Source organism: Caretta caretta, chromosome 4, assembly GCF_965140235.1.
Source record: "Caretta caretta isolate rCarCar2 chromosome 4, rCarCar1.hap1, whole genome shotgun sequence".
Classification (NCBI taxonomy): domain Eukaryota; kingdom Metazoa; phylum Chordata; order Testudines; family Cheloniidae; genus Caretta; species Caretta caretta.
Genome location: NC_134209.1, coordinates 147,217,975 through 147,242,155, shown reverse-complemented (window position 1 = coordinate 147,242,155; position 24,181 = coordinate 147,217,975). Strand labels below are relative to the sequence as shown.

Sequence of the window (24,181 nt, the reverse complement as noted above, 5' to 3'; positions counted from 1 at the left end):
TCTCACAGAAAAGTGATAAAAGACAAAAAACAAAAACAGAAAAACCTCGTCACCTGTGGGCGAACGCTTGCCACGAAATGATCACTCCATATCTGACCTCTCAGTCCTCCTTCTTAAAGGAAACACATAACTTTGCTAGACATTAAAAATCATGGGCTTAATAAAGACACTAGCTTTATAGCTTATTATCACAATCTGAAACCCATTAACCCCCCTTTTTTGCGCCATGACTGCAGGGCTGTTAATAGGCCACATTACCTTGAATGGTCCCTTAGGATACATGTTAACTACTTATGCTAAACAATCTGTTCCACCTTATGTTTAGCTGTGACACTTTGAGTACAGTTCCCAGACCAGAAGAGCTCTGTGTAAGCTCGAAAGCTTGTCTCTTTCACCAAGAGAAGTCAGTCCAATAAAAGATATTACCAAACCCACCTTGTGGCTCTAATATATTAGGACCAACATGGCTACAACAACACTCCTTTCTAGCCGGTCATTTTCCATTCTGTATTTGTTCCATTGATTATTTCTTCCTAAGTGTAGTACTTTGCATTTGTGTTTATTGAATTTCATGCTATTTATTTCAGACCATTTTGCCAGTTTAAGATCATTTTGAATACTCAGCCTGTTCTCCAAATTGCTTGCAACCCCAGCTTGGTATCATCCTCGGACTTTATAAGTGTACTCTCTATGCCACTATCCAAATCATTGAACAGAACCAGACCCAGGACAGATTCCTGCAGGGCCCCACTCAGTGCCCTTCCAGCTTGATTGTGGGTCTCTGATAATTACTCTCTGGGAACGGTTTTCCAACCAGTTATGCACCCACGTTATAGCAGGTTCATCTAAGCTATATTTCCCTAGTTTTCTTATGAGAAGGTCATGTGAGACTGTATCAAAAGCCTTAACAAAGTTGAGCTATATCACATCTACTGCTCCCCACCCTGCAACCACAACGTTTGTTACACTATGAAAGAAGGCTATTGGGTTGGTTTGACATGATTTGTTCTTGACAAATCCATGTTGACTGTTACTTATCACCTTATCTGCTAGGTGCTTACAAACTTATTATTTGCTCCATTATCTTTCTGGGTACCAATGTTAAGCTGACCGGGTTATAATTCCCTGGGTTGTCCTTATTCCTCTTTTTATAGGTTGGCACTCTATTTGCCCTTTTCCAGTTCTCTGGGATCTCTCCCATCCTCCATGAGTCCTTAAAGATAATAGCTCAGAGATCTCTTCAGAGCATTCCTTAAGTATTCTAAAATGTATTTTGTCAGGCCCAGCTGACTTGAAGATATCTAAGTTGTCTAAGTAATTCTTAACATGTTCTTTCTCTATTTCAGTCTCGGAGCTTATCCCATTTACAAAGATGTAAGTTGTCTGATCATGGCTAATCTTTTTGGTGAAAAACAATAAAAGAAAAGGAGTACTAGTGGCACCTTAGAGACTAACTAAATTATTTGAGCACAAGCTTTCGTGAGCTACAGCTCACTTCTGTAGCTCACGAAAGCTTATGCTCAAATAATTTGGTTAGTCTCTAAGGTGCCTCTAGTACCCCTTTTTTTTTTTGCGAATACAGACTAACACGGCTGTTACTCTGAAACCTAAAACAATAAAGGCATTTAACACTTTGGCCATCACTGTAGGATAAGAGGATCCATTTTCTTGGTTTGGAAGTGTGGGATGATGGCATCTGGATGTTCCTGAGGCTTAGAAGTGTGAGAGTTCCATAAGGTAATTCAAGATGCACTCATTGATAGTCCCCCTGCTCTGTTTTATGTTATATTTGAGTTTGCTGATGTAACACACTACTCAGGGTCCCTCCAGCAACTGGCAAGTCCCCTCACTCCATCAGCTGTTCTTGACCCCTGTGCAGTTAAACACAGACATCCTGGTTTAATTGCATTTTGCACCCCCCATCTCTGCATAGGTGTAAATTATGAGCCAAGATGAAAGGCTGGAGAGAAGGAAGGCTATAAAGTCTCTCTAACTCCTGAAGGCTACCAAGGTGCTCTAAAACCTGTGACCTTGGATCAGCAAGGTGCTGAAACACATGCTTACCTTCCACTGGCCTCAAAGGGATTTAAGCCTGTGAATAAAGTTAAACAGATGCTGAAGATGCTGTTCCGCGTACCCAGGGACTATTCAACCCACTGTTAAATGCAGCTGCCTCAGGGCAGCTGCTGCCCCCATCAGAATTTACTACATCTTTGAAGTTAGTGAAACGTAAGTACGAAATTGTTGATGTTCAGGGCATTCTAGCAATATAAATATAACATAGTGTAGATCTGCCTTAGGTTCAGAGGCTTTTCATATGAAAGGAAGCGTTTCGTTATCAAAATAATTAATGGAAATTTTCAGTGCAAATCCTGAGTTTTGGTATTTGTCACAAACACCCAACATTAGTGTGAAGTGGCTGGGGTTTTTGTTTTGGTTTTTTTGCCTTGATTTGTTAAAGTTGTGACTTGGCTCATGCAGTAAGTACAAACAATAATCCTCTGGCAAGTCTCCACCGGAGACCTTACAGATGACAGAATTTATTAACTGCAGGTTTGCTTGTTATTAAATTCGGCCAACGTCCGTTTCCTAAGCTGCTGCCCTGGCTGGCTGCATCATATTAGGATCTTTAAACAGACAGAAAGAAAAGAACATTGTATTCAACCAAGCTGAAGATGGTGAGATATGGAGAACAACACGTTCTGCTTTGGGAGGGAAACTCTAAAAGATAATTAAAGGATACATTATAAACATATCTGGGGAATACTGAATTTATTCCATCTGTATTCTGAAGATTCCTGTATATAGGAGAAGGTAGGTGAAACCACAGATGAGTTCCAAAGCAGTTTCTGCATATATGTATTTTAATTCCATATCTTACCTTAGGAGGGGGGAATTTTTTTGATAGGCCAGAGCCTAATAACATGCCTAGACCACTGCCTGCAGCTGGAATACCAATTGTTATACTCATTGCTGAAAGCAGCTAGAAAGGCCATTTCTGAAACTTTAGCACAGCTAACACACCAGGAGGGGAGAGGGAAGTTAGTGACCATGAGGTGTAAACATGACCCTGTGCCTTCTGACTTGAGCTGAAGAATACAGTTGTGCAAGATGGAAAGTCGGGCAATAACAATGAGGAGTCCTTGTGGCACCTTAGAGACTCCCACATTTATGTGGGCATAAGCTTTCATGGGCTAGAACCCACTTCATCAGATGCATGGAGTGGAAAATACAGGAGCTGGTATAAATGCATGAAAAGATGGGAGTTGCCTTACCAAGGGTGAGGTCAGTCTATAATGACTATTGCTCTGTGCAATACAGCTGGTTAACTGATAGAAAATTCTCTGCCTGCCAGGTTGGAAAACTCCACACTTAACTTAGTTTCTGCTCAGCAGTTTATCTGATGGCTAACCTATGTAATACTAACAATTTGGGTATTAAAAAAGGAAAAGAGATGAGGTTGGTGGACACATGAACACTTGGAACACCTTGACCATTTCTTGGACACCTCTCAAGTTCCCCTGCAGACGGAAGGCTGGCCACTGGAAGTCTACAGACATCCACCCAAGACCTCTTCAAGTCCTTGGGTAAATATTAATCTGGGGTTAATGTGGGGGGCTCTACTAACCCATTGCAACATGTGTAAGTGCTGGAGACTGAATAAACAGAAACTTTGAGTGAAAGCACTTTTGTCTTCCTGCTTGCATCAACTATTGGCCAGATGGGCTGTGTCCTGCTGAATTTATTTCCTGCTACCGCCTCACAAATAGGGTTGCCAACCCTCCCGGATTGGCCATGAGTCTCCCAGAATAGGGCTAGATCTCCTGGAGGTTACTGAAGCCAATCCGGGAGATTTTAGGACACTGAATGTCCGGTGGCACAGAGGGGCTAAGGCAGGCTCCCTACCTGCCCTGGCTCCGCGCTGCTCCCGGAAGCAGCGACGTGTCCAGCAGCAGCTCCTAGGAGGAGGCACAGCCAGAGGGTCTCTGTGTGCTGCCCCCACCCCGAGTGCTGACTCCGCAGCTCCCATTGGATGGGAACGGGAAACCGTGGCCAATGGGAGCTGCAGGAGTGCTGCTTGCAGGCAGGGGCAATGCGAAGAGCAACCTGGTCGCCTGTAAGACTAGGAGCCGCTACTGGACACGCTGCTGCTTCCAGGAGCTGCCTGAGATAAGCACTGCCCAGTCAGAGCCTACACCCCAAATCCCCTCCCACACCCCAATCCCCTGCCCCAGCCCTGAGCTGCCTCCTACACCCAAACTCCCTCCCAGAGCCCACTCCCAACCCCCCTACCCCAGGTCAAAACCTCCTCCCACACTCAAACTCCCTCCCAGAACCGACATGTATATGTATATGCCTTGGCCAAACACATGCCTACCCCACAGGGATGTCGTAAGGATTCATTACTTGTAGAGCACTGTGAGGGTTGGGGGGAGGAGGGCTATATCTTCCATCTTTGAGTCAAGGTATATGCTCAACACTATCAGCAAAGCCCAGACCTCCTGAAATATGGCATGACTTGGATTTCCGGTTAAATGGCTCCTCTCTATCAAAAGCTTTCCGCTGTGCTTTGTTAGCAATCCACTGATTCTTCAGAACGGTTTCTTAAGCCTTGTAATAATTTATAAGATTACTTTTCCCTAGAAGCCTTCCCTTCTGATAAAATAAATGGCAGAAAAACCTGACTGACTGCCAAGGAGGATGAACATTGGGGAAACTAACTAGCTGCAAAAATGATTCTCAAGCAGGTAAAGGTCATATTGTTTCTGACCCAGAAAGCTATAAAACTACCACTGATTGGGGAAAAACCCTTCTTCCTCAGGAAATAGGACAGGAATGTTTCAATCATGCTTTATATTGTAATCTCGCTGCAATCCCAGCAATATTAGAAGAAAGAAAACTCATGTCCCACTTTTTTGTTATGCGGCTGCCTCTAGCAGAGTGCTTTGTGAAAAGATGTTTCAGGGATCTTACAGCTATTTGTACTGTGAGATAGGGAAGTAGTATTGTACCTACTTTAGGGATGGGGAAACTGAGGCACAGAAGGGCTTAAGTGACTTGCCCAGATTAAGTACAATTCAGGCATCTTCACTCCTGGTTCTCCAGTCACTGTACTGAACAATGGCTCCGATTCAGGAAAGCACTTAAGCCCACGCTTAAGGCCCATTGGCTTCAATGTGACACATGCATGTGCTTAAAGTTAAGCCCTGTTCCTGAATTGGGGCCTATATCTGCAAAAAGATATCACCTTATAATCAGGACCTAGGAGTCAATGGCTGTAAACGGAGGTCCTTGCTTTGCATTTACCTGTTTTGAGAAGGGAGTGGTTTGGAGAAAGAAGGGAGAGCTGCAGTTTAAAAAACTCCGACGTTTTAAAAACTCTCTGTTCAAAGTCTTCCAGCGAGACACGCGGCTGCACAAGCTGCCATTCTGGCTCATCAGGCCAGTGGGTCTCAATGAAATGCTCAGGGTCGGTTAGAAAGAAGAAGTCATCATACCTGCAAGAGTAGGGAAACCAGGCCACAGCATGAGGACACTGCAAACGTTCATATCCCAGCCCCCTCCTTCAGCACTGAAGTCTGAGGATACAGCACCATGGACTTCAGCAGAGTTGGATCTGCTTAAACAAGGGGTGAATGCGGCCTCAGGTTTAGCGCACAGACATGTAACGTCATTTGGAACGTGTGTAGGATCATGCTGCTTTCTGGGCTTAAATTCAGAATCCAGGGCTTTGGCCTTTCATCGCCTCATCATTCTGAACCCATTTTCTCCATAAGTTCTCTCCAGAGGCCCCACTAGAATTTGTGACCTTCGGCCTCAGCTGCAGATTGCCTTTCACACCCATCTGGTACATTAACTCTGAAAAATCTTTGCAGGCCCCCAATAAAATCTTTTTTGTACCTTGGCTAAGTATAATACCATGGAATCATACATGTGAGAGAGTCACCTATGGGCTCATGAAGTCATCTTGTTCAGTTCCCTTGGACAGTACAGTGGGACTTGGGGGGGCTTCTATGATATTTTCTTCCACAATCCATAAGATCTCACTGTCCAGAAGTTTTTTTCCCATACCTCCATGAACTACCTTAAACAATTCCTCTCCATTTAGGGTTTTATCTCCCTTCAGGTATTGAAGCAGTTATCTTAATCCTCCTGCTTAATTGTTGTCACTCAACCACACTATATATGTTTTGTTCCTTTAATTTTTCCTCACAAACCAGTTCTTCTGGCCGCTTAGTGCTCTTCCAACACAAGTTTTGTCTGTATCTTTCTAGTACTAAGAACATGGGATTGGAAGGGACCTCCTGGCCCACTGAGTCCAGTCCCCTGCTATGCAAGCAATCCCTTCACATTATCTCATTCATAAATTTACCAAGCTCCATCTTTAAGCACTTAGATTTCTTGCCTGCATTCCTCCTACTGGGGGGCTGCTCCAGAACCTCACTCTTCTGATGGTTAGAAACCTTCTTCTGACTTGCAGCCTAAATTTATTCATGGATAATTATACGCATATTGAGATGCCTAGTGCTGAAAGCAGAATGCCTAGATTCCAAGGCCAGAAGAGACCATTTATGATCATCCATTCTGACCTTCGGCACAATACAGGGCATTGAATTTTATCCACTGATACCTGCAACAAGCCCCACTACTTATGGTTGAGCTTGATCAGATATTTTAGTAAGACGTCCCGGCTTGGTTTTAAGTCACTCCAACGGTTGATCGTCCTCACTGTTATGCCTTTGTAGAAGCAGAACCAAATGAACAAATAACGCCTGTACATCATCCAACTTGACTCATTCTACTGTGACCTTTGAGTCATGGCAGGAGATTTGGAATCAGTATTAAAAAGCAGAGCGGGCCTAGCGCTCAAGTTAGGGTCTGATCCTGTGATTTGCTGAGGGCCCTCTACTTCCATTGACTTCAACAGGCGTTGAGGGCACTCATCACCATACAGGATAGGTTCATCAGGACTTAACCAACTGGACCAATGCCTACTACTTCCAGTGAGCTTTGGACTGAACCCAGAGGGAGCAGTTATCATTTGCCTGTTCCCTGAGACAATAGCTGTCTGTTCCACTCTTTCCCTCTCCACTCTTCAAAAACAACCCAAACAAGCTGATACTATTCAGAAGTTGTTCCAAGGAAAAGAATTGCCAATGGCCAATGCTTTCATTATGCAGCAGTAGAGTAAAAAAAAAGTCAAGTTTCTAATGTCTAATGGAATATTATCAGATTTGATAAATAATTTTGACTCAGTCATTATTTACCTCGTCAGAATGGGCTGAGAAACCGCCAGCAATTCTGTCTAGAGCCTCATAATAATAAAATGGCTGTGGAACTGGAGATTAATTACTTACATGCTGACACATTTTTAATCAAAAACTCAGGGTGGGAGAAAAGGTATTATTTGACTATTCTTTAAAAATCTGTATTTACAAAAGCATGACTTTCAAAACTGCATTTTAAATAAAAACATGCATTCTGGTCCTAACTTTTCAGATTTTCACCTGCCAGATACCCAATATTGTGTTTCAAAGTGGGTTGTAGTATTTGGTTAGGTTCCCACCTATGGCTTGATCCAAATCTCATTGAAATCAGTGTGGCAATTTTAATAGGCTTTGGATCAAATCTTTAGGTCCACAAGGCACTCCAACCACGGAGTGCAAATCCATACATAGCAGCATCTATTTTAGAATGATTTGTGGGTGGAAGGAGGAAACTAGCTTCATCTTCTTTAGTGGCTTAGAGATGGATTCCAAAATGAATCCACCTCTATATATGCCATCCCTGTCCATCCCCATATAGGGTTTGATTCTCCTTCTGTTCAAGTCAATTGCAAAACATCCATTGTTTTGAATGCTGTGGGATCTAGCTCATGATTCTCTATGCGGAATGCTGTGGGAAGTTATATGGGCAGGGTGAGGCAGGGATAGCATCCAGAAATACTGATTCCTAATTTCCTGCTGTGATCCACAGATCACCGTAGAATGAGCCCAGGTGGTTGATGTATAGGACTTACTGATTTACATGTACAGTATTAAATAAAAGTGTCTCTCCAGTGTTCTAGGCCATGGGGTGTCAACCGGGGGGGGCCTGGTGATCGCTGGGGGTAAGGTCTGTGTTCAGGTTTCAGGGATTTGCAGTTACCATCCCTTTCTTGAGGACTAGATGAGAGGGAGGGTGGGGACCCTGGACCTTTTTTCTGTTGTAACATGGAGTCACAGTATGGAAAGGCTGAGAATGGCTAATTTAGTCACATCCAAAATAAGTGGCTTTCTTTATGTTTGGAAATGAGAAACGAGAGGTTATGGAGGGGTCAGTGTCTCACCTGGGTATAAACAATCTCTTCTCTGCATCCACAGTGCCTGCACCCCAGCATGCATCCAGCAGGTACCACTGTCCTTCCAGCTGAACTGCATTCCACATGTGGTTGGATTTCTTTTGTTGGCAATTTTGCCCTTGTTGGTATCCGGTACCTCTCCCGTAGCCCGACACTTCAATGCAGCTCACACCTGCCTCCCTGTAAGGATGGGAACATTCATGGTAGGAAAGCACAGATTAGGCTGGAAACCACTCAGAGTTGGTGCTTAATTAACTGCTGGCCACTCAGATGACATGATAGCTCAGACTTCTGTAGTCTCCTTTCCAGGATGTTTATGGTCATATGGTTGCTGTTGAGCTCAGGGCCTGCACCTCCATTGCTTTAATAGCCCCTTAGTGGAGCTTGCTAGCTCTGAGGATCAGCAATGACCTTCCCAATTCTTTCTTTGTTCTTTGCGTAGGTCACGGTTCATTCAGACAGAATGACTTTTATTTTGGAATAAGAGCATGACAAAAACAAGAAAGAACAAAAGTCAAGTCTCCAGGAGAGAGCAGGGCACCCTGTGAACGGATGTAATGTAGTATGGAAATAAACACATAACATGTTTTGTCCAGCAGTGCCAGCCACTCTCACTGTGTTGGTGGGATGGTAAGACCACGGTTAATTTATACCTGCACATTTCTCGGCATAAATGGGCATAACCGGAGCACACGCCTCTTCCAGTTTGCCGGACCTGTTCTGGGGTATGGATCTTCTGAGATAACCCTAAGAAGCCATCCACATCATATCCTAGGAGGAGGAAATGAAACCACAACCATTATCCAGAGGCCCTGGCAACTCCCCAAATGAAAGAAGAATTGGTAAAGAGCCTTGGGGACAGATCCTCAGCTGGTGTAAATTGGGGTACCACTAGCAAATTTTCTGGTGAATCAAGCCTGGGGCTCCCAAGGCCTAGGCTAGTTCCTAATGACCATCCTCCTCAATCTAGACAAATCACCCTACTATGGGTCGAGCTGAAATGAAAAACGTACTCACGGATATTGTGACATAGCCATATCCATATTGCTCGCACGGTCTCCAGTTTGCTTTGGGCCTCATCAGTAATCAGCTGAACAATGGTCTGGACTGACGGCAAAGCCGGCTTTGATTTTATCTGGCAAGGACAGGATTTTATGTGAGCAACTTGAATGTGTATCACGAGCCACAACATGCATTAATGTCTGTCCTTTTGTATGGTGCTCACGGTAGGGCCAGACTCACTTGTAGTGCTGGTTCCTTTGCATCGTCCCCTGGTGTAAAAGGGTCAGAACATGGCTAGAACTTGCTAGCTGGGGATTCACACAGCATGAGTGAGTCATCATGCGGCATGGAGCAGCCCTAAGGTTGCTCTAAACTCCACTTGGGCCAGAGCTGGCTAGAACAGATCCCAGAAATGGGCATCTCCAAGCAGCTCCTAGGCAGTCCCTGCTTCTGATCATTTCTGTAGTTACTGGACACAGCTGAGAATCTGGGCCACGGTTTCTAGGTGCTAGGTAAACAGGTCCAGTGGCTCCACTTGACCACTCTGGATTGAGTGACTGGGTTCCCTCCTCCCAAACTCCCCCCTCCACACACAAAGCCTGACTCACAGGAGAAACCCTATATGCAAATAGCCCCACTGAGGTCAATGGCACTGCTCCCAGCTGGCTTAAGGCCTGATTTAGCTTTGAGTCTAACGTTCAAGGGCTCCCTGTTGGGTCTCTTGCGGAGAGAAGCTCGTTCTGGAGAGCTGTCCTCTAGGTTGGCATGTGGGGAGAGGTGGAGGCAGTTCCTGACCCCAGAGAAGACCTGGGCCACTGAACAGCGGTGATCCCTCACTGGCAGAATGCACTGGACCCACGCACATCTGCAATGCAGATAGTTGCTTTACTGTTGTCAGCATTCACAATAATAACTGCGGAGAGGGGAAAATGACAAAGTGCACCAGATTGCAGTACATTCAGTATTTTAAATAAGCAGGTGGGTGGTTTGTACAGCTCTCTATTCCCAGGGGTGCCTTTACTGTGTTTTTTGCTGTTGCCTCCGTCTCTCCCAAGCTCCGTTGTAGCATATGAGGTAATCTCCATGGTCCTGAAGCAAAGCTTGCATGGAGACAAAACTAATTGCCTCCAAATCCCAAGCGATGTTAGCCTGCGGCTGGGTATGAATGACAGATTTCTACAGAACAGGGAGAGCAATTACTTTCAGTGCCGAGTAAATAATTGAACTTTTGCCTTCTCTCTACTTAACATTTGGTGCGTAAGTAACAAAAGGTTGCCAATTAAACTGTTGGATCTTTGACACATTATGGAGGTCTTGAGGCTAACCTGGTGGTGTTTAGCGTAGGTAATTGTTTGTGTGACAATCCCTGGACCTCTTACACAGTCAAACATGTATCATTCCACAACTGCAGTTAAAGTTTAGACCTTATGGAGCCCCATTCTCCAAACCTCATGTGGTGAAATGTGTCAGGGAGCTGGTTTGAAACTTACACCCAGTTTAGAGTTTATGAGCTTCTGATTGTCTGTCCAGTGGTCGGCCTGGAAAGAGGATCCAGTAGAATGCCTCATGGTTGAGAATGAGCAGGACTTAGGTGTATTGGATAGAAAAGGGATTCTGTATTGCAGCTGCTGGACACAGACAGACCCTGGGGTTGTTTCTCAAAAAGAAAAGGAGTACTTGTGGCACCTTAGAGACTAACCAATTTATTTGAGCATGAGCTTTCGTGAGCTACAGCTCACTTCATCGGATGTATACCGTGGAAACTGCAGCAGACTTTATATATACACAGAGAATATGAAACAATACCTCCTCCCACCCCACTGTCCTGCTGGTAATAGCTTAGATAATAAGCTATTACCAGCAGGACAGTGGGGTGGGAGGAGGTATTGTTTCATATTCTCTGTGTATATATAAAGTCTGCTGCAGTTTCCACGGTATACATCCGATGAAGTGAGCTGTAGCTCACGAAAGCTCATGCTCAAATAAATTGGTTAGTCTCTAAGGTGCCACAAGTACTCCTTTTCTTTTTGCGAATACAGACTAACACGGCTGTTCCTCTGAAACCTGGGGTTGTTTCTGGTGCTCTCTCTCGCTCTCTCTTTTCTGGACAAGAAAGACACTGGCTCTCTAGCCCCAATTACCTAAGCACAACTATTTGCTGCCTCATCTTATCACATGGGATCTCCTTAAGCTTTGGCCCAGACTTAACAGTCATGGCATGAACTACTCAATACAGTATGAGCCTGACTACAAGTCTCTAATGGAGACTCTTCTTAGCTCAAGTCAACTGGGACCAAGATTTCCAGATGTGGCTGGTTTTGGGTGCCTTACCTGACACCTTAAAAGGGACCTGGTTTTTAGAGTACTCAGTGTTTTTTCTGGAGAATAGGCCCATCTGAGGTGTCTCAGGTGGGCACCCCAGCCAACTAGTCACCTGTTGACTGCTAACCCCGACCTGATTTTAGGGTGCAAACTTAAATTATAGCCTGTGTTAATGCATATTAAATTACAGCTCTACTAATTTTACTATCTTAACCCATTTTAACATGGAAAGCAAATGTAAAAAGCTTTGTGAAAGGATTTGCAAAGCATGAGGCCTAGACAGTTAGCTTGAAGTGCATTATAACAGTTAGCAATAGGCATCTTGTGATAATCAAGTAAACCACAAAAGGGCAGCTTAAGCTTGAAATAACAGACCTCTAGGGGTTTCTTGGGGTTTTTTTTTTGGTACATGTAACCACAGAGAAACCACATTCACGTATCAAAACTGTTGGAAATGAAGTGACACAAATAGCTTTTGTTAGCAGCCATATCCCTGATTATGGTCCCGCAATACTAAACCTGGGCAAAGGGCTGAGACCTAAACCAAATATTCTCCCAGATGTGGGAGGGATATAAGGAAAAGACGGTCAGACCAACACCTGGTTGGGACACCAGGGACAACTGAATGGCGGAATACGAACAAGCCCTCTTGTGGTGATCTCCATTTCCTATTTTGTTCACATTTGTCTCTAATGGCCACCATAAAGTTGTAAGTATGCACATGGCTGTAAATATATCGACTGGGGGGGAATTATCTGTACATATGTATGATCCAGGGGGTTATATTTATTCTACTCTTTGTGTAATCTTTGCTTACGATTTCAATTGTACTTGTCTGTACTAATCAAAGCTCATACATCTGTGCATACTTCACCAACTCAATACAATTTCTTATGTAGCTGTCTCAGCAAAAGAACCTGTTACGAACAATAAGTGTGTTTGCATCTTAGGCTGACCCAAGGCCACACGCCTTGGCCCTTCTTTTAATTCTGCTGGCGAGGAAAGCCATTTGTTCATGCCAACAGCAGCCTCCCGTTGTGATTTTTCTCTCAACTCATAAGGCAGAAAGCTGGCTCATCATTAGCCAAAGCATTAAAAGGCTGGTTTCTCATTAACAATATCAATATAGACCTTGGAGGAAGCTTGTGCCTACAGTACCTACCTGCTCGCTCACACGCAGAACATGAGCGTCTATGTGGCTGAAAACCTTTGAGTCTGGGAAAAGGTCTCGCCTTTTCTTTCTCTGGGTCACGCTGGACCATGCCTGTGTCTCTCCTCTCAAGCCATCCGGCCCTTCTCTGGAAACAGCTAGCGGAGAACAACCCTTCTCAGGCAGCTTATGGACAGTAGATTTCTTCAGGGACATCTTGCTGCCGTTGTCAATTTTGTTTTCCCCAAACAGGAAAGTATGCTTGATGGGAGAATCCTTGGGGGCATTGGCTATTCTCTTTGTTGCCATGATTTCCTTCGGAGTGGTCTCCCCATTCCATCTGCTCTCCTTGGCAACCCTTTGGTGGAACTTCTCCGAGGTGTCAGAGGGGCACCCCAGGGCCACATTGCCATTATAGAAGTCTGATATTTGACTCTCTCTAGCGGCAGCTGACATGATATCTGGGGACGGGGACAGTTTTTCACTGTGGTTCCTACCCTGAGCTTGCCTCGCAGGGCCTTGGATGGGGTGGCTTTCATGGCAGTTGGCATTACTTGAGGAAGAGCAAATGGTAGACATAGATTTGCTCACTTTGACACCCTGGGGTTTGAATGACTTGCCAGAGTCGCAGTCCATCTTCATTTGTCCAGATGGCAGTTCGGTGGAGTAACTGTGAAGGTCTGTGAAGAAAAGGTAGAAACAAAAATGATTAGGGGACTGGAACACATGACTTACGAAGAGAGGCTGAGGGAACTGGGATTGTTTAGTCTACAGAAGAGAAGAATGAGGGGAGATTTGATAGCTGCTTTCAACTACCTGAAAGGTGGTTCCAAAGAGGATGGATCTAGACTATTCTCAGTGGTAGTGGATGACAGGACAAGGAGTAATGGTCTCAAGTTGCAGTGGGGGAGATTTAGGTTGGATATTAGGAAAAACTTTTTCACTAGGAGGGTGGTGAAACACTGGAATGCGTTACCTAGGGTGGTGGTGGAATCTCCTTCCATAGAAGTTTTTAAAGTCAGGCTTGACAAAGCCCTGGCTGGGATGATTTAATTGGGGATCGGTCCTGCTTTGAGCAGGGGGTTGGACTAGATGACCTCCTGAGGTCCCTTCCAACCCTGATATTCTATGATTCTATGATTCCTGTTCAAAGGAAATATTTACTCTGCATCACCAGCCTGTGTAAGTAGAGTCACTCTGTATTTGATGCTTTGGAGCTGCAACCCACAGCACTGAAGGTTCCCGCCGGTAAGAGAAGAGCAAAGGTGAGCTGGAATCACCCCACAGTCTATTGCAAAGCCATTTCCAGGCACAGGAGAATTTTTAAGGATGTCAAACCAGGGAAATTTAGCTGGGAAGAAAGAGTCAAAGGGAAATTGATAGAGGTATTTAAGCTTATTGGGTGTTGTTGCTCCCATCCAGGGCTGGGATCTGTTCTTGGCTCTAACAGTGCCTCCGTATGTGTTCTTGGGCATAGTCGTGTCTCAGTTTCCCCTCTGTAATATTAGAATAACAATTTGGTACATCCCCCTATGTTAGAGCCGGGCTGAGCCAAGCCAGTACTCCATGCAATTAACACTTGAGTGCCTGAAATGGGTATTTTGGCACCCAGGTGTGAAAATTATCCCACAAAAGTTTATTTGATGCCTTCAGTTTCATTAAGCTACTTGGTATCTGTAGAACAGCATTACCTCTTGCTCCATCACATTTTGGTTTAATATAGCGGTTTTGTTTTCTGTTACTGCTTATGGCTGGAAGGGGGACAGGGGTGTGGGTTGGGGAGTGGAATGAAAGGCCTGACCCCAGACTTACAGGATTGGTGGGTGTCACGGAGTCACTGGGCAATGCTCTGGAACTACTCCATACAAAGCCAGTCAGGACTCTGGGGGAGCATGCCTCCTCTCTGTGAGAAGACTGTCTCCAGGGCAAGAAACTTACATGGCTTCGACCTTCCTGGGTCTGACCTCGGAGCATTCAGCATCCGCTTTTTACACTGTGCGCTTCCCGCTGTGAGTCTGCACAGACAGGGCTCCTGGGGAAGCCAGAGGGCCCTGCACCCCAACTCCGCAGACAGACATGACTCTCAGCCAGCCAGTAAAACAGAAGGTTTATTAGACAACAGGAACACAGTCCAAAACAGAGCTTGTAGGTACGGGAAACAGGACCCCTCAGTCAGGTCTATCTTGGGGCCAGGGAGGCCAGACACCGGGTCTGGACCTCCCTCTCTTTCCCCAGTCAGCTCCAAACTGAAACTCTCCAGCCCCTCCTCTGGCCTTTATCTCTTTCCCAGTCCAGGAGGCCACCTGATCTCTTTGTTCTCCAACCCCTTCAATTGTCACCTTTGCAGGGGAGGGGCCCAGACCATCAGTTGCCAGGAGACAGGGTGTCAGCCATTCTCTGTGCAGACAGCTTCACACTGGCCCTCTCAGGCTCTGCAACAATCACACCACCCTTATCCCACCACCTAGATACTGAAGAAATGCCTAGGGGAAACTGAGGCACCCACACAGTGTTCAGAGAAACCATTAAGAACATTCCCACTTCGTCACAGTGGGTTAATCCCATAGATGGGAAAGCACTCCCAGAACTTGTTCCTGTGCGCTTTAAGCCTTCCCACTGGTGCTGGGGGGGGTGTGTGTCAGCGAAACATGCAGTGACATCAAGACACTTTGCAACTTCGTGTCAGGTCCATCAAATTTGTGTAAAAAAAGCCCAACCAAAACAACAACAAAAAAACAAAATAAAAAAATTCTGAAACAAATTCTGACACTTTTGAAATGGAACCTTTTGATTTTTCCATTCTTTCCCTTTCAAACCTTCCTCCCGGTTTATTAAAATCGTCAAAACCCTTTAAAAATGGTCAGAATAGAAACAAAATGTTTTGTCTGGTTTCATTTTGACAAAACTGAATCCAACGGTTTAGTTTGACCCACATTATTTTTTCCCAGTTCTTCGATTCACCAAAATTGCTGAAAAATTTCATTCCCAGTTTGACCCCAAACCATTTGTGTGGGGGGCTTTGGCAGTGAACTGAAAAATCCCCTCTTGCCCCAGCTCTACTTCCCTCCATGACTGGGGAAGGCTGCCAAGTGCTGCTTGTTATTAGGTTGGGTTTGTTTCTGGTTTTTAATATCAAAGTGACTGTTTGTGAAATGCAAAAAGCATGTCGTGCTGTGAAGCACTCACAGTGCAGCCCAGAAGTGTCACTCGCCGGATCCCTCCGGCTCCTTGCATGCAGAGGCAGAGTGGATTTTCAGCAACTACTCGAACTCTTGCCTGACTCTTCCAATGAAATGGCACGCAGTCATCGCTGTGCTACCCTGCTGTCTGCTTTAAAGGGGTGATTCTTTCCCCGGCCTGCCGAGGCAGCTCCATTGGTGGGTGAGTGAGGTGGCTGGCCATCACAGCAAGACTTGCAAAGAGGGTCTTGCATGCAAGACAAGCATGGTGCAGCTCCTGCTGGTTTGGCCAAGGAGAGACTTCCCCTTAGCTCCACTGGTAGAGAATCAGGATGCTCCCTGTCTGGAACTCTGCGGCTCTGGTGCGCAGGGCGTGCACAGACTGCATCCCACCACCAGATGGGGGAGACCATGAATGAGAGACACCTGTTCTAGGTGTTAGTGCAATATACATAATAATCTAATACCCTCCTGAAGGATACAACGCTGTCCCTTACACTTAATTTGCCTGCCCATGAACTGGGCCAAGGGCAGCAAATGTGAGCTCCCAGAGGAGCCCAAATGGGTGTGATTTACACCTTCTTTCAGCCTTTTCAATGTGCATCTCAGCCATTGAGAATCCCCTTTCATGTTAGTAGGATACTTCCCCACTACCTTCATAGTAGCTGCCATTTTATTAGCTAGTTGCACTCTTCCCTATGTAGGTGCTTTACAGTAATGGTTCAGTGTATGATGCTCTGAGGAGCTCTCTATGATGCAACCTCTCATAGAGGGTTTGCCAAGAGCAGAACCATTCAGCTTATGGGTTGACCCCACAGCCTGAAGACACCACATGGTCTAGATTTACTTTAGGACTGCATCTAAAGCTGGCTGCAGCCCAGCTTCTAAATGTACACAGGCAAATTTTTCGTGCCCACCTGTTCGCTCATTTGTAGCGTAAACGGAAGCAGCTAGTGGTTCAGTTTGTATGCACCAGCTAGCGCCTGGAAATACAGGTTGGTATGCAGGTTGATGAGTGAGAGCCAGAGAGTCCAGTTCTGAAACTTTGGCTTTGGCTAGCTAGCAGGTACAGTGACAATCACCAGTTGTCAACTTGGCAATGAACTCACAGCAAAATAAGCCCAATCTTTCTCAACTTGCTCTCTCTGTACTAGTTCCCACAAGGTAGAGGAGGCAGCGTGGTTTTGGGGGTAAAGCAGTGGCCTAGGTAGCTGGAGACTGGGTTCCAATCCCAGCTCTGACCTGCGGCATGATCTTGGCTTGTCTGGTTAGACTATAAGCTCTTTAGAGCAAGGTCTTTTTCTCTCTCTCTCTCACTATGCATTTGTGAGGTGCTTGGAACAATGGAGCCCTGATCTTGGGTTGGGACCTTTAGGTGCTATGGTAGTACAAATAATAAATAACAATTAGGTGCTGAGCAGCCTTACCTCTCATTGAGACCAGGTGGCACTGAGGACACTCAGCATTTCACAAGATCACTCCCCCTGAGAAGAGGGAATTAGAATTATATGAGTAACACTCTTGTTCTTATCTACTTTGTACAGTCACTAGGCTGACCTGGGAGACGCTGGAGTGCTGTCATTGTGAAATGATATCATTCTGTACTTGTACAGCCTGCGAGCCAGCAGCAAGAATTGTGGGGATTCCTTATGGTTAGGTGAATTGTGTCTTGGACCAGCTTTGTCATCGGTTCCCAATAGGGCCGGCTGGAAAACAAGAATTCCGTTTTGCAAAATATGTGAAGATTTCAGAATTTGGTTTTGTTCCGATGCAGAACAAAAATGAGACCTTTTAAAAAAAACAAAACAAAAAAAAAGCGAAAAAAACACGAGAGACTGACAGATTGACCTAGAGCTGCAAAATTTTTAAACAGAACTTATTCACCCCAAAAGGCAGATTCAGATTGATTGAACCATTTCACAAATTTGAATCAAATGTAACTAATTGTTTCAATTTAAAAAAGTGAGAGTGAGAAGAGATTTCAATTGAACCCTTTTCAAATTATTGTTGCCAAACGCTTTGTTCCAATTTTCCAAACTTCACTTTTATTTTAAAAAGGTTTTAAAAAAAACCCCAAACAGGTTTTGTTTGACCCCCCCAATTTTTCCTTCAATTCCTCAGTTCAGCCTATGAACCAAAAATTCTGTAGCTACAGACAGACCCTCTCATCCAACAATAGCCCAGCAAGTACCCTAACCCTCTCACTCTCTGTCTCTCTGTTTTGACCAGAAATTCTCCCAGCAAAAGTTTCGCCCAAACAGATACATTTCTGCAAAAAGTTTTGGTTTCAACAAATTTGCATTTTCTGACCGAAATAATAAAAAAAAAAAAGTTGAGTTGAAAAATTCCAGGCCAGCTCGAGTTCCCAGAAGTGGGACAAGCTGCTGTTTTGATTCTTCAGCATGGTTCCTGGTGAATGTAGTGTCCTGGTGCCTGTGATGTGCTGCACGTAAAGCATTTGTTCCAGCGAGCACATAGCAACATACAAGAAACTGTTGTCAGTGGTGGGATCATTTATGTTAGTGGCTGTTGGAGAGTGACATGCAACCTCCTTCTTGACAAGTGACATGCTGTAGCCCTGTTGCCTTTGACAGGCTGGCAGCCTCCATAGAATCATAGAGGATTAGGGTTGGAAGAAACCTCAGGAGGTCATCTAGTCCAATCCCCAGCTCAAAGCAGGACCAACCCCAACTAAATCATCCCAGCCAGGGCTTTGTCATGCCAGGCTTTAAAAACCTCTAAGGATGGAGATTCCACCACCTTCCTAGGTAACCCATTCCAGTGCTTCACCACCCTCCTAATGAAATAGTTTTTCCTAATATCCAACCTAGACCTCCCCCACTGCAACTTGAGACCATTGCTCCTTGTTCCGTCATCTGCTACCACTGAGAACAGCCGAGCTCCATCCTCTTTGGAACCCCCCTTTCAGGCAGTTGAAGGCTTTTGTATCAAATCCCCCCTCACTTTTCTCTTCTGCGGACTAAATAAGCCCAGTTCCCTCAGCCTCTCCTCGAAAGTCGTGTGCCCCAGCCCCCTAATTATTTTCGTTGCCCTCCGCTGGACTCTCTCCAGGATAACCTCTTTCTACACCCAGCCACTGCAGATGCCCGTTTAACCAGTCACTGCAAATGGCCTTTCTCCTGCTCCAGCTGTGGACGGAATAACACTGAAATACTGGTATGAATATGAAGTCTGTTGCATAGAGACGTGTCCCCAGCTCTGGAGATAAGGCTGGGTTCTAAGGGGATGGGCTGCTATTTGAATTTGAAAAATAACTCTGGCAAACCTCCTCCCCTTCAATAGGGAGGAAAAGCCGGTTGCGTTATCTTTTGGCTCATGGCCAGGGGCTCAGTCTTGAAGCTTCAAAAACCACGGGCAGGGCTTTCCCGTTTCCTGCCTGGGGAGGCAGTAGCCTTGCTTGTAGGTAAAGGAATCACAGAGCTAGAATGGCTTTGCGATTTGCCTTGGGGCATCTAGCCAGTGTGGAGGGGCACAGTTGTCCACCTCATAAAGACTCACCACCCCAAGCAGCGCTAGCTGGCTCCCTTACGGGCAGCCCTGCCAGGAGGCTGGAAACAGCAATGACTCTTCCCCCAGCAATCAGGACCAAATTGTGTTCCTGGGGCCCTGCTGGGAAAGCTTGCACTGCTGCTGCTCACGCTGTACCTGAGCTGGGGGTTAACAGGACCTTGAGGGAGAAGGGAGAGGACCTACAGATCTTTTCTATTTCTATGACTCGGTTCCCAGGACAATCAGTCCGATGCCTGGAAAATCACTCAGAGAGCCTATAACAACCCCCTCGCAGCTAGGGGGCAACTCGATGTATTTGCTGTTTCTGTATTTGCTCTGTGTCACAAAATGGGTCATAGCTGAGACAGCTTATACATGTACATAGCCAAAGGAAAAACCTTCAGACACTCCCATAGCTCAGGCAAGGAGGCAGAGCCCCTGCCATCTCTTGATGACTGGCTGACCGTGGAGTACCGGTGAGCTCTGGGATGGGGCAGGCCCTTGGCCAGTCTGTGAGCAGAAGAGAAACCCACTGGGATGCAGAGAACTTGAGGTTAGTGTGTGGAGTGATAGGTCAATGAAGAAAGCAGCTGAAATGCGAAACGTCAAGCTGCAGTCATCTGCCCCTTGTGCCGTGGGAATTAGTTTGTGTCAGAATGACAGCACCGACTAACATAGCTTAGAAAACAAATATAGAACAGCGCCTGAGAGCCCAGCCTTACGCTCAATCAATGACCATGACCAAGTCTGGCCTCTGCCCGTTTTTCTTCAAATACTATGTGCTAAATAGCCACGTCCTGCTCCCTGAGGACGGGCAAGCGTGCTGCAGTCATAGGTGGAAGCCGAGGTTTAGCAATAGTTGGTTTTACTTACCTCCCTAGTTGCTATGTGTCCCTGTCTCGCTGCGGTCTGCCAAGGTCAGGCAAATGCTGGTGGTTCACAGATCCCTTTTATATGCTTCTTATCAGGCCTGGGCTGTTCTCGTCTGCACCTTGCCAGTGCCAACTGAGCTAAAAATACTACAAAGAACTGGGGAACACGGCGGGCACTGGGCAAGCTGTGAGCACTCCAGAGGGCCTGAGAGTTCTGCACAGCGATTGGCCAGAGCGTGTTTATACCCATATTTATATAGAAAGCGCTTCTAGTGTGAGAGAGAAGGTACTTTTTCACAGCAGCAGCCAGCACCTGCAAAGGCAGTGTTTGCCTCCTCTCCCCAGCCAGCTCTTTAGAATCGCTAAGGGGAGAAACAAGTGGGCTGTGGTGGGGGCGCGTTCGGGCGGAGAAAAAGAAAATGGATGGATGGGAGTTTCGTTTTTATCCGGGGGGCAGGGGTTTGAAAATGAAGATCATGCTGCTTTTTCTTCCCCCCAACCCCCAACGCCCACCCCTACCCCCAGCCTTTGTTTGCAAATCCTATATCTTCCTCAAGTCATCGCAGTCTCACCCTGGGAGGGACCTAGTTTCATTCCAGCCCATCATGCTCCTTGCAGGGAAGGGGCGTTCAGCCAAGAATACCCACTGTAGCAGCAGGACTAACAGTTCCAGAGGTGGGGAGTGAAATGACTTCTCTTTAGATTCTTAGTTCTTTGGAGAAGGGGCTGTCTGTCTGTTCTGTGTTTGTACAGCGCTGACCACAACGGGGTACATGACTGGAGCTGCTAGGTACCATTGTAATGCAAATACTATCTCAGGACGACACCCTGGCATCTCTGAGCATGGATACGCTTTATTGGTATTATTGTCTAACTGTCTTTCACTAAGGCTAGGTCTACACTTAAAGCTGGAGGTGTAATTGCCAGCACAAGGAGACACACACATGCTAGCTCTGATTGAGCTAGTGCACTAAAAATAGGTTTGCCCCAGCAGCATGAGTAGCTAGCTGCCTGAATACACACCCCATGTCTCAGAGAAGACTGTTCTCAGGGCTGCTAGCCCATCCCACTGCCTACACTCTGATTTTAGTATCCTAATTTGATCAGAGCTAGCACAAGTATGTCTCCCGTTGCTGAAATTTACAGCGCCAGCAGGCATATCCTACGTGGCATAATTTCCCCTGTTCCTGTTCACACATAGAATCACAGACTATTAGGGTTGGAAGAGACCTCAGGAGGTCATCTAGTCCAACCTCCTGCTCAAAGCAGCACCAACCCCAACTAAATCATCCCAGCCAAGGCTTTGTTAAGCCTGACCTTAAAACCCTTTGAGGATGGAGACTCCACCACCTCTCTAGGGAACCCATTCCAGTGCTTCACTACCCCCCTAGTGAAATAGTATTTCCTAATATCCAACCTAGACCTCCCCCACTGCAACTTGAGACCATTGCTCCTTGTTCTGTCATCTACCACAGAGAACAGCCGAGCTCCATCCTCTTTGGAACCCCCCTGCAGATAGTTGAAGGCTGCTATCAAATCCAGCCCTCCCCACCCACTCAATTGTCTCTTCTGCAGACTAAATAACCCCAGTTCCCTCAGCCTCTCCTTGTAAGTCATGTGTCCCAGCCTCCTAATCATTTTCATTGCCCTCCGCTGGACTCTCTCCAATTTGTCCACATCTTCACTCCATCTGCAAATATCGTGCATCTTCTTGATCAGAGCTGTGGTCAAACAATAGGAAAATCTTAGTGGCCAGCTGCATGGGAAAAATGTCATTAGAAGAATATTTTCCAGCCCTCTATTGCAGAACTTGGCTGAAAAGGGGAAAAATTGTTTTGGAATTGATGAGAGAAATGTGTCAAAGAAGCTTCCACGGATATTAGTCAATCAGTTCTGCTCTGGATTTCCTGTGTAATGAAATCACGGTTTACTGAGGCGGCAGGTTGTTGTGTGTTTCTCTTCCTACTTATGTAGGCTCTGATGCTGCCCTCGGATGCATGTGGCAAGGAGGGGCTGTGCGCACACGCACCTCGGAGCAGAATGCACATGAAATTATTAGTGATGTGACTTTGTATTTGCAGAAAGTCAGTAAAAAGGAAACTTTCACAGTTAGCAGATCGTTGCACCAAGGATTTAGCAAGGGAAGGTTGCTGGACCCATGGGAGACAGCTAAATATGCAATGGCTACGTGATGGGGCGTCCACCCTACACAAGCCCTGAGCGGGTTAATGGGGGCCAGACTGGATTAATTAACCTTATATGCTGCAGCTGGAGGGGAACCAGGGCTTGATAAGGCCTAATGGGGGAAGGAGCTGGGCTAACAGTATAAGCCAGGAAGTGAGAGCAGAAAGAGGCCATAGAGATGAGATTTGCAGTCACTCCCGAGAGGAAAAGAGAGCTGGCCAGGAATAAGAAAGAGAATCCTGGGGTCCTGTCCTGGACTGGGGAGTCTGGTAAGAGGCTGATAATGGTGAAGTAACCATGGGGAGCAGAGGAATCTCCAGGAGTAAATCCAGAGATAGGCAAGGAGATAGAGAGCTGGGTTAGGAAGGAGCCCAGGGAAACAGCAAGAAGGACTGAGACTGAGCAGACGTAGGTTACTAGTCACAGGGTCCCTAGGCTGGAACGCAGCATAGGGGATGTACCCAGGTTCCCCTACCAGGCACTGGGAAGTGGCACAGGACCTGGAGACCATCTGAGATAGCATCTAGACAGCTTGTCCAGTGGGACGATGTTACCCTGGAAAAAGGGGATTACATAGTGACCTGGCTGGAGGGCCAAATGGTGAGAAGGGAGGACCCTGAGTTATGGAGAGAGGGGCTACAGTGCAAATGACGGGCAGAAGGGGGTGCCAGAGGAGGCCAAAGCTAATTCCCAGACGCAGCGACAAGGAGGTGCACCTGCAGTGAGTGGAATTCCTTCAGAGGCTAAAATACAGTTTCAATCCCTCCAAACATTAATGACACTAGCATAGACCCCTAGACACTGCAGAAATCCACAGGGCTCTGCACAGGGTCTATGCTATGTTAGGGGTTTATTCCTTCACCCACTTACTTCCCTGGTCCTTCTCGCATGAACAGAGAGCAACAATACCCGAAGTCCAAAGGTGCAAACGATTCAATGTTTATTGGGGTGAACTTCCAGCAAGCATGATTCCAGTTTCCTTCCTTAGCGTTCCCCTTCCCAGCTCTGACACCACAGAGCCTTACCTGTGTCCCTGTTCCCATTCCTGCCCTTAGCCAAACATGATTCCAATTTCCCCACCCCCATTCCCTGTTCCCATTTCCCCCCCCCACACACACTTCCTGATTGACTGCCGACTATATAGTAAAACTTGAGTTCTGCTTTGCTATACCTTAACCAATCATTTTCCTGAAATTTAACTAACCCATCCTAATGTATTGTAACATGATTATGTAACCAATTATATCCCACCACCTTAATTAGTTTACACCCAGCAAAACTAATTATACAGCAGACAGAAACAATCCCAGAACCAGACAGAGATTATACAGACAAACAATAGGGAAATGGGGCCTACAGTGATAGAACAAACACAGAAATGAGGATTTCACATCCCAGCTATTGATAAGTGAGTTCTTGCCAGACAGGATGCTATCAAACTAAGTTTCCTTTTACATTTTCTAGGCACTTCCCTTTCTCTGGAGGCAATAGCATTATCAGGACAGGTTTGTATTCCTAACAGCCCAATAGCACCTTATTTCAGTGTGACTAGTTTGGAATGTGAGGAGGTGACCAGTCGCTTCCCAGCTTATGGCTGCCTCTGCTGCTTAGCCAAAGGCCT

The 24,181-nt window shown here is 46.0% G+C and overlaps 1 protein-coding gene across 7 annotated transcripts in view; it reads right to left on the bottom strand.

Moving 5' to 3' along the window:
- Nucleotides 1-20,477, bottom strand: part of LOC125635129 (kyphoscoliosis peptidase-like) — a 29,440-nt gene extending 8,963 nt beyond the window's left edge. Inside the window, exons 1-8 of one of the 7 annotated variants that reach the window (XM_075128145.1) lie at nt 20,378-20,477; nt 17,422-17,478; nt 16,092-16,274; nt 12,828-13,495; nt 9,359-9,476; nt 8,995-9,112; nt 8,330-8,521; nt 5,308-5,498 (exon numbers count right to left, since the gene is read on the bottom strand). In XM_075128145.1, coding sequence (XP_074984246.1) covers nt 5,308-5,498; nt 8,330-8,521; nt 8,995-9,112; nt 9,359-9,476; nt 12,828-13,457 — 1,249 coding nt within the window. In that variant the 5' untranslated portion in view covers nt 13,458-13,495; nt 16,092-16,274; nt 17,422-17,478; nt 20,378-20,477. Of the gene's footprint in view, nt 1-5,307; nt 5,499-8,329; nt 8,522-8,994; nt 9,113-9,358; nt 9,477-12,827; nt 13,496-14,753; nt 14,896-16,001; nt 17,479-20,377 lie in introns of all 7 variants that reach the window. The other 6 variants (XM_075128146.1, XM_075128142.1, XM_075128144.1 and 3 more) reach the window with 6 other exon arrangements.
- Nucleotides 20,478-24,181: the final 3,704 nt, after the last annotated feature.